This window comes from Lynx canadensis, chromosome B2 (genome assembly GCF_007474595.2).
Source record: "Lynx canadensis isolate LIC74 chromosome B2, mLynCan4.pri.v2, whole genome shotgun sequence".
In the NCBI taxonomy this organism is placed as follows: domain Eukaryota; kingdom Metazoa; phylum Chordata; class Mammalia; order Carnivora; family Felidae; genus Lynx; species Lynx canadensis.
The window spans coordinates 151,138,839-151,155,393 of NC_044307.1; the positions used below are offsets into that span (position 1 = coordinate 151,138,839).

General features: G+C 59.2%; 1 protein-coding gene across 3 annotated transcripts in view; it reads left to right on the forward strand.

Annotated features, from left to right (window-relative positions):
• The first annotated feature begins 3,646 nt into the window (after nt 1-3,646).
• Nucleotides 3,647-16,555, forward strand: part of SMOC2 (SPARC related modular calcium binding 2) — a 168,647-nt gene continuing 155,738 nt past the window's right edge. For all 3 annotated transcript variants that reach the window (XM_030316795.1, XM_030316796.1, XM_030316798.1), the window contains exon 1: nt 3,647-3,730. In XM_030316795.1, the coding sequence (XP_030172655.1) occupies nt 3,647-3,730 (84 nt within the window). The remainder of the gene's footprint in view (nt 3,731-16,555) is intronic.

Here is a 16,555-nt window from a genome sequence, read left to right on the forward strand (position 1 = left end):
CAGTGCCAGCCATGGACGGTTCACCTGTGCACGCGCTCAGCAATGTCGGCTGATGTGGAAGAGAGGTGTGGGGGAGGCTGGGTTCTGCTCCTACCTGTCGTCTCCCAGGTCCTTATTATTACCATCTGGAAAATAATCACATTGCAGAATTTCTGCAAGAACTAATTAGATAATATGTATAAAACACTCAGTGTATTTCAATTTATTCAGAATTTCCATAATGTGCCCTTAAAGTGTTGTCATAAAACTTGTTATAAGGCATCTTGGGAAGGAAGGACAAACTTGTCTACATGATTTTATTGAGAACAAAGACAAGTTCAAATGATCTGTTACTTTCATGTGTAAAAATAAGGAGACAACCTCCGAGTTGGGCAAAGGGTTCACGCAGTTGGACCCTGACCGCTCTCCAGCGCGACCTGGCTGTGCTCACCTCGTCTCACGGTCATGGCAAAGGCCAGCTTCCCCAGCGCTGTCCATCTGCCTGACCGCTCAGCTCAGTCTCTCTGTGACTCTTTTTTGGCACACAGGTCTCTGGAGTCGAGGCTTGGGCGAAAAGCCCAGAACTGAGGTGAGAGCACATCACCCACAGTCTCCCGAAGGGAGGGAAACAGTGCGCTGGGGAGACCTTCTTGCCAGGATTAAGTAGAAGCTGGGAGAAGCATCGGTAAAGTCAGTGAGCGGAGGGGGCCGGCGACGTGGGGTCTGCGCCCGACCAGCACTTGCCCAGTCCGGAGCAGCTGACCGTCAGCGCGGGGACTCTGCGGTGAGCTTGGGAAGACACGATCGCAGACCTTTGGTCAATCGCCCTACATTGGCACGTCGAGGTGGAAAAGAGGGCTGACAAGAGCGTTTGGCCAAACACAAATTAGCCAGACATAATAATTAAATTCTATCGTGTCTCCAGCAAGAATAAAATCCCGTCGCAGTGTTAGCATAGCAAAAGAAAGAAACAAAGAAAGCCGGTGCGCCTGATAAGGCGTTTTGCTAATGGTCTAAGTGGGTTGGAAATCCGAGCATGGCTGGCATCCTGGGCCCTGACTTTCTCCTGCTCTTCCGCATTGTGACTTCCGTAATGTTTTAGAATGACCTCTTAACACTTACTACTTTAAAAATCCCCACATTTCCAAGAGAAAGGAACTTCTGCGGACTGCTCTGTCCTCCAGGAACTGTTTGGAAAATATTGAGTTATTTCCTGTCTTAATTGTGAAACACTTACATGTATACGTGTCTTTCCTAATGGGATGTTTACCTGGTATTCATGCCAGTAATAACTTTCTGGAGATTTGAGAGTGACAGACAGACATAACCATGACCTAGTGCTTTAAATAAATGTGTTGTTTTTTGCCCCCCTCCCGCCCCCGCCACCAAAGAAAAGTGGAGACTTACTGTGTCTCCAGACTCTATCACCAGCGTCTGTAAGAAAGCGACACTTGGGTCTTGGGTCCCGTGCTCTCTTCCCGTTGTTAGGGGGGCTTTGAAGGGCCCAGCCCTGCCTCACCCGTCAGAAACGTAGACAAACCCACTGCACGTGTCTTTCTGGGATCCCCAGAGGGTCTGCAGGTGATGTGTGACAGACATGTTGACACATCTTTCTTGAGTAAAAGGCTTTGAGAGTCACGTTGTCTTCTGTTCCCCGTCGCGCCCGGTGCCTCCAAAGGAAGGGAGGGAGAATTCCCAGGACCACAGGTGTGGGCACCTCGGGTCCGGTCCCGATTTTGTTGCTTGTGAGATTGGGCTCGGGCATTTGACCTCCTTGCCTTTACCTCTCCTCCGTAAAATGGGAATAATTCAGGTTTCTCCCCGTAGGCAGCGAGGGTGACAGCACGGGCATGTTTTCAGTCTTCCGAGTTCGGTAGAAAAGTGCACGCGTCAAACAGTCCAGCTATTAGCTCGCGGTCCCCGAAATCGAGTAGGAAGTAAAAACAGAATTTTTAGTAGGAAGTGCTTTTCAAAGGATTTATGTCACATCCGAATGCAAATTTTCTCTGGATGATCTCACAGGTAGTGGTATATGCAGTGTTTCCTTCTTTATTTCTGCCCTAATTTCCATTAATGTTTCCTAATTGCATTCCTTATTTACGTAATCATTTGCAGCTGCTTTGCTCACCTGTTTCTCAGGCCCCAAGAGTTTTATTATAATTTCCTCCGAGCCCTCCAGCCAGGAGGAATGCATCTCAGTACTCAGCAGATTCTCAGGGCTCTGGAATCTGAAGGGGACTTCCTAGTGGATTTCAGGAAGACCCATTTCTTCCCCATCTTCCCCGGCCTTGTGTCCATCACTCCCCGGACAGAAATGAGACGCCCTCTCCCCCCGCAGTGTGGGACCCTGTGCTTGGAATACCAAGCTTTTGTCTCAGTAACCCGTCGCAGAATTTGCTGAGACAGCCCCTCTTCTGGCCAAAGCTTCAGATTAAACATCCGATTAAAAATCAGATTTGGATTTTCTGTTTTGTTCTTTTTCCCCGTGCCCCTGACAAGTCAATTGAGGCATTGTTCTTGAAAATCCTCACTCTGGTTTTCTGTGCGCGCCAGAATTAGCTTTTTTTTTTTTTTTTCCCTCCTGTAAAGTTGTAAGCCAAGGCTAAACTATTTCAGCAATGTCGTCTGCAATGGATACTATGCAGAGTCTGGGTGTGCACAGTTCGCTGCGTTTCCAACCGGTCCTCGCTGCGGACCCTGCAACTTGTGCCACCCCCGTGCTCGCTGCGTAAACACCTGAGCCGCCTTCACAGAGCCGCTTTACAAGCAGCCGCATTCCTGCCACACTTGCCTCGCTGTCAGCCCCCCAAGTTCGACTCCGAAATTCGCCCCCAAGTGCATTAATCTGCTAAAAATGCCAAAGGCGCACCGCCCTCCGTGAATTTTCTGGACCCTGTGGTGTTGATGGTGCCTCTTGCCCGAGAGCCAGCTAATCCATCAGCAGATTTGAGAGGCGACCTTCAGGACTGGATGCGGTAGCATCAGAATCCACAGGTCTAGGACAACCGCGGGGGCTGGGGACTGCCCTGGGCTCCTCAAGTGGTGGGCATCGCGGGGCCCGTAGTGAGTGGAGCGGGTCGCTGCTCCCGGACACGGGGAGGGGAGGAGGCACAGCGCGTCTCGCGGTTGTGCCGGGCACTCTCCTAGGGCGCGCGCGCGCGTGTGCACGTGTGTGCGCGCCTGTGCGTGTGTGTGCGCGTATGTGCCCGTGTGTACGCGCGTATGCATGTATGCGCACGTGTGTACGCGCGCGCGCATGTGTGCACGCGTGTGCCTGTGTGTGCACGTGTGTGCCTGTGCGTGCACGCACGTGCGCGCGCAGGGAAGCCGGCACGCTCGCGGCACTGACCGGCGGCGCAGCCCCGGGGGCCCGTCTCCACCTCCCGCTCCCGCAGACCCGCGCCCGGGGCGGCCCCCGGCCCGAGCGCGCAGCCGAGCGGAGCCGAGCGGGGCGCGGCGGCGGCGGCGCGGGGGTGGGGCTGGAGGAGGGAGGGAGGGAGGGAGGGACGGAGCGAGCGAGCGGGAGGAGGATCCGGGAAGTTCGGGAGTTATTTGACAGCCGCCGGCGGAGCCGCTCGGGACGCGGAGGGCCGCCGGGTGCGGAGGGCGGCGGGTGGAGTCGGGCGCCCGCAGCGCGGGGACAGGACCGCGTGCCGCGCGCGTCACCATGCTGCTCCCGCAGCTCTGCTGGCTGCCCCTGCTCGCCGGGCTGCTCCCGCCCGCGCCCGCGCAGAAGTTCTCGGCGCTCACGGTGAGTCGTCCCGCGGGGACGCGGCCCCCCGCCTCCCCTTCCCGCGCGAGCGCCCGGGGCGCGGGAAGCAGGTGACCCCCGGGAGCGTGGCGCCGCCTCCCGCCGGCGGGGTGCGAGCAGGTGGGGCCCGGGCGGGTGCCGGTGCCCGGGCGGCGGCGTGGGGCTTCTGGGCTCTTCCCGCCGCGTGGGGGTGCCCTCGGGGTCCCGCGCTTCCGGCTGGCGGGTGGGCAGGGCCCCGCGCGGACCCCGGATTGCCCCGAGGGCCGCTCACCCCCCCCCCCCCCCACCGGCATTTGGCGGGTCGCGCACTCGCCGGCCCGCCGGCCCCGGAGCGCGCTCGGCCCCGCGCCCCTCCATCACCGGGGCTCCCCTGCGGGGGGTGGGGGGGGCGAGCTGCTGTCCTGGGCTCAACTCCTGAGCCCCCCGTGCTTCGCCCGCCGGCCGCAGAGACCCTCCCTGAGGGAGACTAGGAGGAGGCACGTGACATTAAAAAGAAACCCTATTTTCGCCCGTCTCCGCGGGCACGAGTCGCGTCCCGCGGCCCCTCCTTCCGGGCCCTCTCCGGGTCCGGGTGCTGCGCGCAGGCAGGCGCGCTCCCGAGCGCGTGGGTCACCGCGGTTGACCGCCGTGTGTTTTTCTTTCTTAGCCGAGACTTCTCTGCAGCGGTCTTGGCCGGCGGCGCGCGGGGCCGAGCCCGGAGCTATGTGCGGGGCCCGAGCCAAGCCACCGGCCGCCGGCCCAGGCCGGGTGTCTGCAGCCCCCAGCTCGGGCGGACCTCGTGGGCTCCGCAGTGTTTGCAAACCCGTAATTAATGCAATCTGCAGAAACGAAAACATTCCACTTAAATGTGTTTTTGAACAAGTGCTTGAGAAAACACGAAGGTGGAGAGAACACCTCTGGTGGAGAGATGCCTTTTAAGTGGCGGGACTTGTCCTCAAGGCGTTTATTGTATCGAAAATACCGGAGGTTTGAAAGGAGCTGTGCTCCGGTTCTGCTTTTCAGCAAAAATTTGAAGCAGTCCTATGAGCCCTTTTTCCCCCCTCAGAGTAGTGTGAGGGGGAAAAGACGTTACTGAGTTAGTTCACTGTTCATACCTAAAATTCTTCTGGAACCGTCCTTGGGTCCCTGCCTTGTGTCTTGCAAATGACTTGTAGATTAGAAACTGCTCCCTGGAAGCTGTAAGGAGGTTTTCGCAGGCTCAGCCTTCCTGCACAACGTTTATCTCCGGGAGAGGCCATCAGACACTGTTTCCTGTGCTTATCCCGGTGTCTACCTCCGTGGCCCGAACACGCTTAGGGCACAAGCTCCTCACAGCCGACTCCTCCCCGCCCCCCCCCCCCCCCAGGAGCTCGCTGAAGGCCACAGAGAAACAGACCGGTTCTCAAAAGAAGACACTGGCATTTCCTTCTAGAGCTGTGGCCGCGGCTTACCTACCCTTGCCGCGATTTTCTGAGAGTGTAAAGGGTGGAGTCCCATGTGCCCGCTCCCCGGGGGGCACCGTGGTCCGTTGGTACCTCCCGGGAAGAGCAGAAGAGGGCGGTTAGCTGTTGGAACCGTTGACATCCCTGTAAGTTCTCTTCTCTCCCTGCCGCCCTTCTGTGTGACATTTACTCAGGGTTTTCTGGCGGCAGGAAAAGCTGCCTGGGGACTCCAGGGCGGGCGATGGCCCTTCACTGCACTCTCCTCCCAGGAGACCTTCTGCCTGAAAGCTACGTGTGCAAACACAGTGCCCTGGCGGGAGAAGATTTTAAAGCCCTCAAATATTTTGGCATATTCCTCCCCATCCCGCCCCACCATCTGGGAATTCAAGAGGTTGGCCGAAGGGTCACGGGGAAGTGTCGGGAGCCCTGGATCTGGTGTAGGGACCATCTCTTTTCACATCCCTGCCTAGTATTCGGGGAGCTTTTGGTTCCTCTGCAAGATTTACATCTGATCTTCACTAAATCCGAGAGACCGTCCGGGAGCCCGGGAGTGGCGTCTTCTGGATGGGTGACGACCCTAGACACGTTACCGAGGCTTCTTAATCCCCAGGTTGCTTATCGGTGTCGTGTGGACAAAGTGCTGTCTGATTAGCTTGCCGTGAGGATTAAAGATAAGGCTTTTCACATGCGGGGGGATCTCTTCTCCCATTCACCTTGCTTTGGATGGCGCCCATGCCTTTGGTCCACAGGAGGTAGTTTGAGAGACCTTAACTATCGGCTGTGGTGCTGTGTCCTTCGGGTGTGAGGGCACTGGCCTTTCGTGGTTTCCCCGCCCGTCACAGGGTGCTTAGGACGCACCGCTTTGCTCCTGGCAGCTACCTGCGTTTAGTTGAGGTAAATTGTGCAGTTGTGCAGGGCTGGACAATGTACCGTCTCTCCCACCTTCTCTTCTCACCTAGAGACAGGGATACTCCCCCACCTCTGTGGGTCAGAAGCCCGTCGCGCTTGGCTTCCCAGGACCGTGCACCTGCCTGCCTTCCTCCCGACACCGCCTGGTCTGTGTCTGGGTGCCGTGCGGTCAGAGTGTCCCTGGGTTCGATCACCTCCACTGCTCTGTGTCCAAGGCGAAGGGAATCTGCTTTGCTTGACCATTAACTTTTTTTTTTTTTTCCTTCAAAGTTGTTCTTTAGAAATGGCACCATAAAGCCCTTTCTGATGGCTTTTATGATCTCCTGGTCCTCAGTGAGACTTTCCAGTATTATTGCCGATCAGCAGGTGGTGTTAAGTGATTAATCTGCCCTAATTGGGGCCACTTGTCTGCCTTCCTTTAAAAGGTGGGTGCATTCTAAGGCCAGACGGTGTCCCTTTCTCGTGGGAATGGTTGACTTGTCTCGAGCTATTTCTGTGAAGGGCTGAGACTGTGGCACAGCGTGGGCATGTGCGATCCCTCTTCTTTCACTTTGTCACAAGTGTCGTCGTGTGGGTTTGGACAGACGGACGGCCAGCCCGTCCCTGCAGGTTTCCTTCGGGGCGGCGAGGAGGCGCGTTACGCGACCCCCTTCCCACGGAATTTGAGCTGGGCCAGCGGGCTCGCTGTGGAGCAGACCAAGTGCCCACGCTTAGGGGGCAGGCGTCTTGCCACGTCTTGTTGCCAGCGGGTGCCATCTCCTGGGCTCTGTCCGGAGGCACTGGTGGTGGCACTGAGCGCCTCTGTGCACCACACACCCCGTCAAGGGCATCTTGTGTGTGCGCCTCCTGTGTGCCCTCAACAACCTGCCCACAAAGGTTCTGCCGCGCCCACGCTGGAGAGTCAGGGAAGCTGCCCCTGCCACTAAGCTGATCTAGCTGTTTCCAGAGTCAACCCGGAATTATTTTCCTTCCCTTGGGGGACGGGCATTCCCTGCTCTAATTTCGGTGACACCTTCAGGGACTTTATAACTCCGCACTCTTTTCCCTCCCACCTTCCCCCTGGGGAGGGGACGTGCTCCGGACTCATTGGTCTGGGGGACGTGGAAGGACAGGGTCGAGATGGCTGTTTTGTGCCCCATGTGTATTTCTTTGCTTTGAAAGAGAAGAGGGGGGAAAGGAATGACAGTGTTTGCTCATATATAAATTTTAAAAAGTTTCGTCATTAGCATGTCCCCGAGAGGGTCTGACAGCAGCGTTTCTGAGCCATGGCGGCGGGGGTGTGTGTGTGGGATGTGCATCGTCCCAGCATGAGATGTGCCCAGCAGGCAGTGATTCTGCGTGTTTTCTCCCACTGCACATGCTCTGAGTGCACGGTGCTCCGGGAAGGCCGGGTTTCATTCATCAGCAGAGCGGCCACGGAGGCGGCGAGGGAGGAGAGAAGTCACCACAAGCGACAGTCTCCAACCTAGAAGCCCCAACATCAAGACCATAAATAAACACATAAGCAGCCTCAGGCCCTATGAGGATCGGGTGGTAAATGGGCATCGATGTAACGATGACTCAGAACAGATTTCCAGGCAATTCTATATCAAAAGAAGCCTTCCCGACCCCCTAGGATGTTAGGACAGAGGCTGTTATTAAGATGGGCAGAACAGTGGGACAGAGCGAGGTAACACCTCTATTTCTGAATGACAATTGCACTTTTCTCCACATACCAGACAAAGGCTGAGGATGATGAATCTCCAGTGGGATTTGGCATTAGGGAAGAAAAATTACGACTTAGAATTAGAAAATTAGAATTGCCCCCTCTCTGTGTCCCCGCTTGATGGGGTTGGTAACGGGGTAGGATCCCGCTATTAACATCCGTACGTGCTTGGGGTCTGAGTAACGCTCGATACGTTAAGTATTTAACCAAAGCCCACAAGAGGAAAGAATTCAGAGAATAAAATCCTAAGTTCACATGGGCTGAGAAGAAATTATTCTCAAAGTATTACTAACAGACATTTTTATGTGGTTTCGCAGTCCCAGGCTGAAAATCAAAGAGCAAAGATTCCTAATAAAACGCAAAAACTTGGAGCCAAGTAAAACGTTAACGCATTTATATCGTCAGAATTAAAAAAAAAAAAAAGAAATAATAAGTGGAAACTTGTGGACTATCTGGCTAAATTTAACGAGAACTTTTGACAGGAGGGCAGTCTTAGAGTGACGACTAAAACCACGATTCTGCCCAAACTTCGCCGCGTATGACATACTGTGGCAGGTGACGGACGGGGCTGGTGCAGAGGAGGTGAAGTGTCCCTACGGTGAGTGCTTCCTTCCTCCGGGAGGGACCTTCCCTCATCTACTCGCTTTTCCCTGGTGGTCTTTCTCGTCCTCCTTCTGCCCGAATCACTGCGGGCCCTCTTGGCGTCTGTCACCAGGACGCCCGCCATCCGTTCGGCCGTGGCTGCGGTAGCTGGCCCTGAAATCCAGAAGAACCTTCTGATTGCTGTCCCCCACAGTCCCTCCTTGCCAGCGCTGGTGCGTCCCCTCCTCCCGGCTCTGCCCCGGTGGTCAGCTTGCTGGGGGGGGGGGCCCGGCTGCCATCCTGTCCCCCCGCATCATGTTACGACCCGTCCGTTAGCAAGCCCCACGCCTTTGGGGGGGGGGGTGGTAAGCCAGCGCTTAAGGGTTGAGGTTGCTGGCACGGTCTCTCCCGATAATAATGAAGTTTCAGAAAGCATGAAGAGTTTGAGGTCAACACAATAACGTGCGGTGTGTTTGATCACCGCTTGAGAACACTTCAGTGCGGCCTGGGCCGTCAGCCCCGCTGCATTCTGGATGTTCGCAAACTTGTTGGATTCTGGTCACTTCTTAGAGAGCAAGTTCGTCGGCTTGTTGGTGAAACTGTGCCCAGCCCAGCCCACGACAGGCAGACGGGATGATGGACGTGTCCCGGGCCAGGCAGAGGTGCTCTGCGCCGTGGGCGAGGGTTGGCGCTCGGGAGGCCATGCTGAGGCCTCGCCGTGAGGGAGGCCGTCTTGGGCCCTGTCCCGTGAGGACTGCGTTGGGGAGCCCTCGCGGCGGGGTCCCCACCTCCCTCAGGGCGGCAGGGGAGGGCACAGGTCACCCGGAGCCTCGGGGAGACTTTCTGGCCGTCCCATCTGCCCCCACGGCGAGGGTCCTCTGACCAGCGAGCAGATCTGCCTCTTTGCAAGGGCGCCACACTTTTGTGTCTGGGCGGGAGGTGGGCGAGAAGTGTTCGCATGCGCTCCGAGGCAGGACGGACGGTGCGTCGCTGAGCGGGCCGAGTGATGATCTTAATTTCTGAGGGAACCTGGTGTTCGTGAAGGACCCGATTTGCCTCTGGGGTTTGGCAGGCGCCCTTCCCCAAGACTTTCCAGCCGCCTGGGAGCTCTGGGCGCTGGGGTCCGGCGGCCCCCCTGTGGCCCAGAACCTGACCCCAGCACGGGGGCTTTCTCATTGTCCTCCCCTTCTTCGCTCGTCGAAGGACTGGACGTCGACGTGCCCTTTCTCCACGCAGCTGGTCTGTTTCCGGTTGACTCTGCACGGGGCAGCTTCCCTCTGCGACCCTGCCCTAAGGACTCCTAGAGCCCTGAGAAGTATTACGGGTGAACACAACTATCACAGAGCCACCCTCACGGCTCCCCGGCCGCAGGGACCCTTCCTTGCATTCCAACTCAAAGTGACATAAAGGCTTCATGACATGCAGTCGCCCCGTGGAGGAGAGCCAATCACGCTGAACTACGAAAGGGAAATTACAAGATAATAAATTCCACAAACACTGGTAATTTTGAAGACAATGCTCCAGATTCGAAGGAAGGTTTTAGAGCAGAATTTAGTGCATTGTTCTCAGCTGTGTACTGATTCATTCCACATGGGGCTGGGGAGTGTGTGACCGAGATTTTAAATATATGTAAAATTAATGGAGAAAACAGATCTTTGGGAGAGAGAAGCGAGTGTCCCGCCAGTCTGTGGCGGGCAGGCTCGAGGCCGCCTCGCGCATGGGAGCGTGGGGGTTCCTGGCGGGTTGGGGGTCGGTGATGCTGACGGTGTGTCACCTGTGTGGGGCACAGGTGTCCCTGACACGCTTTGGTGGTGTGCAGTCCCCTTCGGCGCAGTGAAAAATGACGTTGTGCTTTCCCATCACGCTTTCTTCCCCAGAGATCAGGCATGTTAGGTGCGTTATTAAACTGTAGCGTCTTCATTGGAAACGGAGCCGAGACGGGCCCGCGGGCCCGCGGCCCAGTGTGGGCTCTGCACGGGGCTCGGCTCCCCCCGCCTCTGCCCTGCCCACGGGCCAGGCGTGGGAGGAAGGGGGAAGGGACGGGGAGGCCCCCGTCTCCCGTGGAACTGGCCGAGTGCCGGGGCGTCACGGCCCAGAGTCCCTCATCTTTGGGAAACAGACACATGCAAAGTTTTACACGTTGAAAAGAGAGAATAGAAACGTCTTGTGTCCTGCTCCGATGGCGTCCACTACGGAACACGATTTGTCATCAGCAGGATTCCCTCTGGAAGGGCTTTGGTTTTAACATGGGCTGAGGATCACGCAGTCTTTAACAATTCGTCTGGGGACGCCTGGGCGGCTCAGTCGGTTGGGCGTCCGACTTCAGCCCAGGTCGCGATCTCGCGGTCCGTGGGTTCGAGCCCCGCGTCGGGCTCTGTGCCGACGGCTCGGAGCCTGGAGCCTGCTTCCGATTCTGTGTCTCCCTCTCTCTCTCTCTCTGCCCCTCCCCTGCCCGTGCTGTGTCTCCCTCTGTCTCAAAAATAGATAAAAACATTAAAAAAATTGAAATTCATCTGTATCCAGATTCACAAGAATTTACGTCATCGGTTCGCATGGGCCATTCGTGGAGGTGGTTAGAGAAGATCACTGGGTCTTCTGGAGGCCAGACCCCTTGCTTCTCAGGCCTGGGCTGTCTCTCCAGGGTTTAGAGAGCTCTGAAGACAAAGGAACTTGTCCACGTGCCCGGGGCGCTGGCTGAGCACTGCCCCGAGTCTGCTGTCGGCCCTTCTACGGGGATCCGCGGGCCTGAGGCTCCCGGCTTCCTTTCTGGACGGGCTCCATTCTGGGCTCCGGCTGACCCATATCCTGTTAGGAATGTGGCCCTCAGTCTAGATGCAAGATCTCAAAAGCAGTCGGCCACTAAGCCGCCAAGCACGACCTTGTCTGAGGCGGTAGTGGGGTGCATCTGGGCTCTCCATGTGGTGACTCTCCCTGTCGTTGTTGTAAGTGGTCTTTTCTGTGTTTTTCCCGTTACACCTAGATTTGCATCCTGGTCCCATCATCTCAGATGGGGACTGTCCCCTCTGGCTTATGCAGATTTGTTGAGCACTCGCTCCTCTGTCTTCCTGTAAGAGGGTTGGCCTCCATGCACCCGAGGGACAGGCTAGGATTTAGTCCCGGGGGATGAGACACGGGCACATGTCCATTTGCCGCGTGGGTTCGCTGTGCCAAGGAAGAAGTCCCAGGAGCTCTGGCTATGTCTGTCCCCTCCTCCCCCCGCCCTGAGAATCAGTGCCTCAGAAATCAGCGAAGCCCTACATCAGACGCCCAAGTACACGTTCCTGTGAACCTTGCTCCAAAAAACCCCGATAACTGACAGTTTGTGAATAAGGTCATTCAACCAGCTACGGATACTCCTAAGTGTTCTGCTTCTGGCTCCTTGTACACAGGATATCTCCCGGAGACGTGGACGTGGTCTTCTAAGCGTCAGGATGATTGTATCTGGTTCGTGGGACTGGGAGTTCCGTGCGATATAATAACTTGTTTTCACACTCTCTTTCTCTCTTCCAATAGACAGCCAGCTTCCTGTGCTCCTGCGATGTTATCTCGCGTGTCCTCATACTGGCCCTGCCAAGACGCTATATATATTTCGTGGGCGTGTATATTTTAGATTTTTGTAAGCGCCTCAGGATAAGGAAAGTGAGTAACAGCTCTGACCTGAACATACACGTTTGCTAAGGTGTAGCTTTGCCGAATCTGCAGATATGTGTTCCTGATAATCAGGTCTTCATTCTCCGAAGATTGGTCTTTTGGAGGGAGTGGTCGCAGACGGATCATTCTTTGCATTCGGAGCCGCAATCCAGGTGGCGTCCCGGAGCCCTTCCTAGGCACTCTGGCCACCGGGGCCACCTTGACACCTCGACACCCGGCTCAGAGAGCACAGGTGTGGTCGCTCCGCTGGGTTTTATGCTCAGGTGCTAACGTTCCGGCATCGGCCACGGGGGGGAGCCCGAGAGCAGCCGGGCTGTGGCTCCAGGAGGGGCTCCTGGGTGGGCTTTGGGGTTTGACCGCCAGCCGAGCCCCCGCCACCTTGACATCGAGAAGACCCCATGGGCCGCTGCCACTTAGTGTGAGTGCAGGCCCCACATTCAACTCCCCAGTTTTAAAGATTTGACTCAACCTGAGGAGATGCTAAATCAGGGAAGGGAGAAACAGGGACACTTTTAGCTGATGTTTCTGGAAGCTGTGTTTGGAAGTCTGGGATCAGCCTGTTGAATTCGGGCTGTTGCTCAGCTGTGGGACAGGCGCGCCGTGTTACTGGGGTAGAACGGTGGCTCTGAGCAGCCAGTCGGGGGCGGCCCCCGCCGCCCCTGGGACGCTGCGAGATGGGCTCACTCAGCGCGTCCGATTGTTATTGGAAGCAGTGGCTTCGCTTACTTTGTCCTAAATTGTTATTTGCTGTCCTCGTGCTCCAAGGACAGAAGCTCTCAAACAGACTACTCTATGATGGATCTTCCCCGGAAAACGATCGTGCCCCTTCCCCAGCTCCGCGGGCTCTTTGCACACGCTCCTGTGGACCGCTCACCTGCACGGGCTTGGGGGCCGTTTACATTTCTTTGTGGCCCAAAATCGGAAGGACATTTAGAAAAGTCCTTGTTGGCCCCATTCTCATTCGTTTCTCCGTCCCTCCCCTTCCTTCGTGTCCAGACCTCTTCTCTCTGCGCCTTCTGCCGTCGCTGGGTGGCCCGCAGACTGGGCTCTGGAGGCTGTCAGGAGGCCATGCCCACTGTTCTGGGGTTTTCCAGACCTCCCCAGCGCCCGGTGTTTATTCCCAGCTTCCTGGAGGCTGTCAGGGTCCCTGTGTGGTGCGGGGTAGCCCTGCGGGTTGCTGCTGGGACGCGGGGGGTCTGTCCCCGGGCTCTGGCAGTCCTGGAGTGCGGCCTGGGCCGCGAGGGGCCCTGGCCTCTGGTCTGCGTCCCTCACAGGGCTGTGCACCCACGCCCCGGGCTCGAGCAGGCCCTGGACGCTCAGGTGGGGCAGCCTGTGTCCTGTAGAATCCGGGCTGAGCAGCTCTGAATCCAGCGCTTCCCTGGGGGCGGGCACGTCCGGGCCGATGCTTCCGGGGTGCGATCGGACAGGAGGCCGGCCAGCAGCCTCCCAGAGCTCGGGCCCAGCCCCGGGTCAGTGCTCCCTGAGCACCCTTCCTTCCCCGGCGGCTTGGCACCTCAGCCCTTTCCCCCCATCCTTGTTCTTCGTACCTAGACCCCAAATTAAGCAAAACATGACGAAATAATTGGCAAAGCAGAGTTAGGGGTTAATCTCTCTCTCTCTCTCTCCCTCTCTCCCTCCCTCCCTCCCTCCCTCGGTCTCTTTCTTTATAGCTGTCTCTCTGTGTCTCTTATGCATTTCTATCTCTGTCTCTGCCCTTGGGTCTCTTGACGTCTGCAGTGTGCGTGGGGTCACTGCCCGCCAGCCTCACCCTTGCAGCGCCCCCCCCCCCAACCCCGTCCTGGCCTCGGGCCTCGGCTGCCTCTTTGCATCAGCAGGGAGGCCCCACAGGGAGGATGGAGAGGCCCCTAGGTCGTCGGGCTCCGTCAGCTGAAATGTCTGAGAACACATGAACGAACCCAGAACTCGACTCGGCCAAATCCTAACCGGGTTTTGTTTTAAAACATCGCAACTTTTTAAATTACCTCTCTCTCCCGTACTTTCTGGGCTTCCCACTTTCTTTGAGGGCTCAGGATAGCCCTGCGTGCGTCTGCGGCTGTGAGGTCCAGCTCCGGGGGCTCCCAGGGGCGAGCGCGGCAGGGCGGGTGGGGGAGCGGCCCCCAGCTGTGCTCGAGGTGCCCGTGACCCACGTGCCTGCAGCCCAGCGCCCCGTCCACGTGGCGGGGGGCCTCTCGGCGCGCGTCCCTTGGAGCAGAGGACGCCCCGGGGGACTGGCCCGCGCAGTGTGTAACTAAAGTTGCGACACAGCGGTTCCGGCGTCGGACGTGCTTGAGGGCCGGGGGGCGCGTGACAGACGTGCAGCCTCCCCGGGGCGCCTGGTGCTGCTCCCAGGTCACCGTCCAGCCGCGGGGCGCTCCGTCGTCCCGCAGACGAGACAGCTGTGCGCCACGCAACCCGTGTCCGGCTGGAGGCGTGGCGGGGGGCAGGGGCCACGGGAGGGGGGTCACCGCTTTCAGAAATGCTGCGGGAGGGAGGCGGGGGTGGGGGCGGAAACTACGAAGACAGGCTCCTGGACGCGGGAGAGGGTCTCATGAGCCCCCCACCCCTGCCTCGGGCTGCAGGGGTAGGGGAGGGTGGGGAAGAGCAGGAAGCTCCCCGAGAGGGCAGGCTGGGCAGCTCCGGGAGCCTCCAGGGGTGTCAGCAGGGGTGCAGCTGTGGTGCCGGGGCGGGGTTCCCTGGTGCCGGCTCCTCAGCTGTCTCTCGGTTAGGGTTAGGGCGGGAGCTCTCCGCTGCCGGAGCCTGGAAGGGCCATCTGGGGGGGGGGGGGGTGTCCGCTTTGGTCTGACTCTCATGTAGGAGTTTTCTTGAAAATAGGCCAACGTTGTAACGGTAACAATTTCCCGGTGCTGCCTTTCATCCCAAGAGTTGCTGTCTCTGTGCAGAGGCGGAAATGAGAGCAGGAGGGAGGCAGGAGGAGGGGGGCAGGAGGAGGGGGGGGCAGGAGGAGGGGGGCAGGAGGAGGGGGGCAGGAGGAGGAGGGGGGGCAGGAGGAGGGGGGCAGGAGGAGGGGGGCAGGAGGAGGAGGGCAGGAGGAGGGGGCAGGAGGGAGGCAGGAGGAGGGGGGCAGGAGGAGGGGGGGCAGGAGGAGGAGGGGGGCAGGAGGAGGGGGGCAGGAGGAGGGAGGCAGGAGGGAGGCAGGAGGAGGAGGGGGGCAGGAGGAGGGAGGCAGCAGGAGGGAGGCAGCAGGAGGGAGGCAGGAGGAGGAGGGGGGCAGGAGGAGGGAGGCAGCAGGAGGGAGGCAGCAGGAGGGAGGCAGGAGGAGGGGGGGCAGGAGGAGGGAGGCAGGAGGAGGAGGGGGGGCAGGAGGAGGGGGGCAGGAGGAGGGAGGCAGCAGGAGGAGGGGGGCAGGAGGAGGGGGGCAGGAGGAGGGGGGCAGCAGGAGGGAGGCAGGAGGAGGAGGGGGGAGGAGGAGGGGGGCAGGAGGAGGGGGGCAGGAGGAGGGGGGGCAGGAGGAGGAGGGGGGCAGGAGGAGGGGGGCAGGAGGAGGGGGGCAGGAGGGAGGGGGGCAGGAGGAGGAGGGGGGGCAGGAGGAGGGAGGCGGGAGGAGGAGGGGGGCAGGAGGAGGGGGGGCAGGAGGAGGGGGGCAGGAGGAGGAGGAGGGCAGGAGGAGGGGGGCCGGAGGAGGGGGGCAGCAGGAGGGAGGCAGCAGGAGGGAGGCAGGAGGAGGAGGGGGGCCGGAGGAGGGAGGCAGCAGGAGGGAGGCAGCAGGAGGGAGGCAGGAGGAGGGGGGGCAGGAGGAGGGGGGCAGGAGGAGGGGGGCAGCAGGAGGGGGGGAGGAGGAGGGGGGCAGGAGGAGGGGGGGGCAGGAGGAGGGGGCAGGAGGAGGGGGGCAGCAGGAGGGGGGCAGCAGGAGGGAGGCAGGAGGAGGGGGGGGGAGGAGGAGGGGGGCCGGAGGAGGGAGGCAGGAGGAGGGGGGGGCAGGAGGAGGGGGGGGGCAGGGGGAGGGGGGCAGGAGGAGGGAGGCAGCAGGAGGGAGGCAGGAGGAGGAGGGGGGCAGGAGGAGGGAGGCAGCAGGAGGGAGGCAGGAGGAGGAGGGGGGGGCAGGAGGAGGGGGGCAGGAGGAGGGAGGCAGCAGGAGGGAGGCAGCAGGAGGGAGGCAGGAGGAGGAGGGGGGCAGGAGGAGGGAGGCAGGAGGAGGAGGGGGGGCAGGAGGAGGGGGGGCAGGAGGAGGGGGGCAGGAGGAGGGAGGCAGCAGGAGGGGGGCAGGAGGAGGGAGGCAGCAGGAGGGAGGCAGGAGGAGGGGGGGGCAGGAGGAGGGGGGCAGGATGAGGGGGGCAGCAGGGCGGGCTCAGCCCTGCGAGCCCAGGTGTACCCGGAGGCTGCACTGGGTTCCCTGTCGGGAGAGGCTGGCTTCTCTCTCATCGCCTGAACTTGGAAACGTTCATGCTCTCTCTCCTTCCCTCCTTAAAATTCACTTTCTGAAGCATATTTGAGACTGCTTCACTTTATGGAGGTTACCTAACAATCAGGTAGGACAGTGTGGACAGAAGGATGCAGATTTCATCATTGCTCCTGGGGCCTGACTCAACATCACTGGTG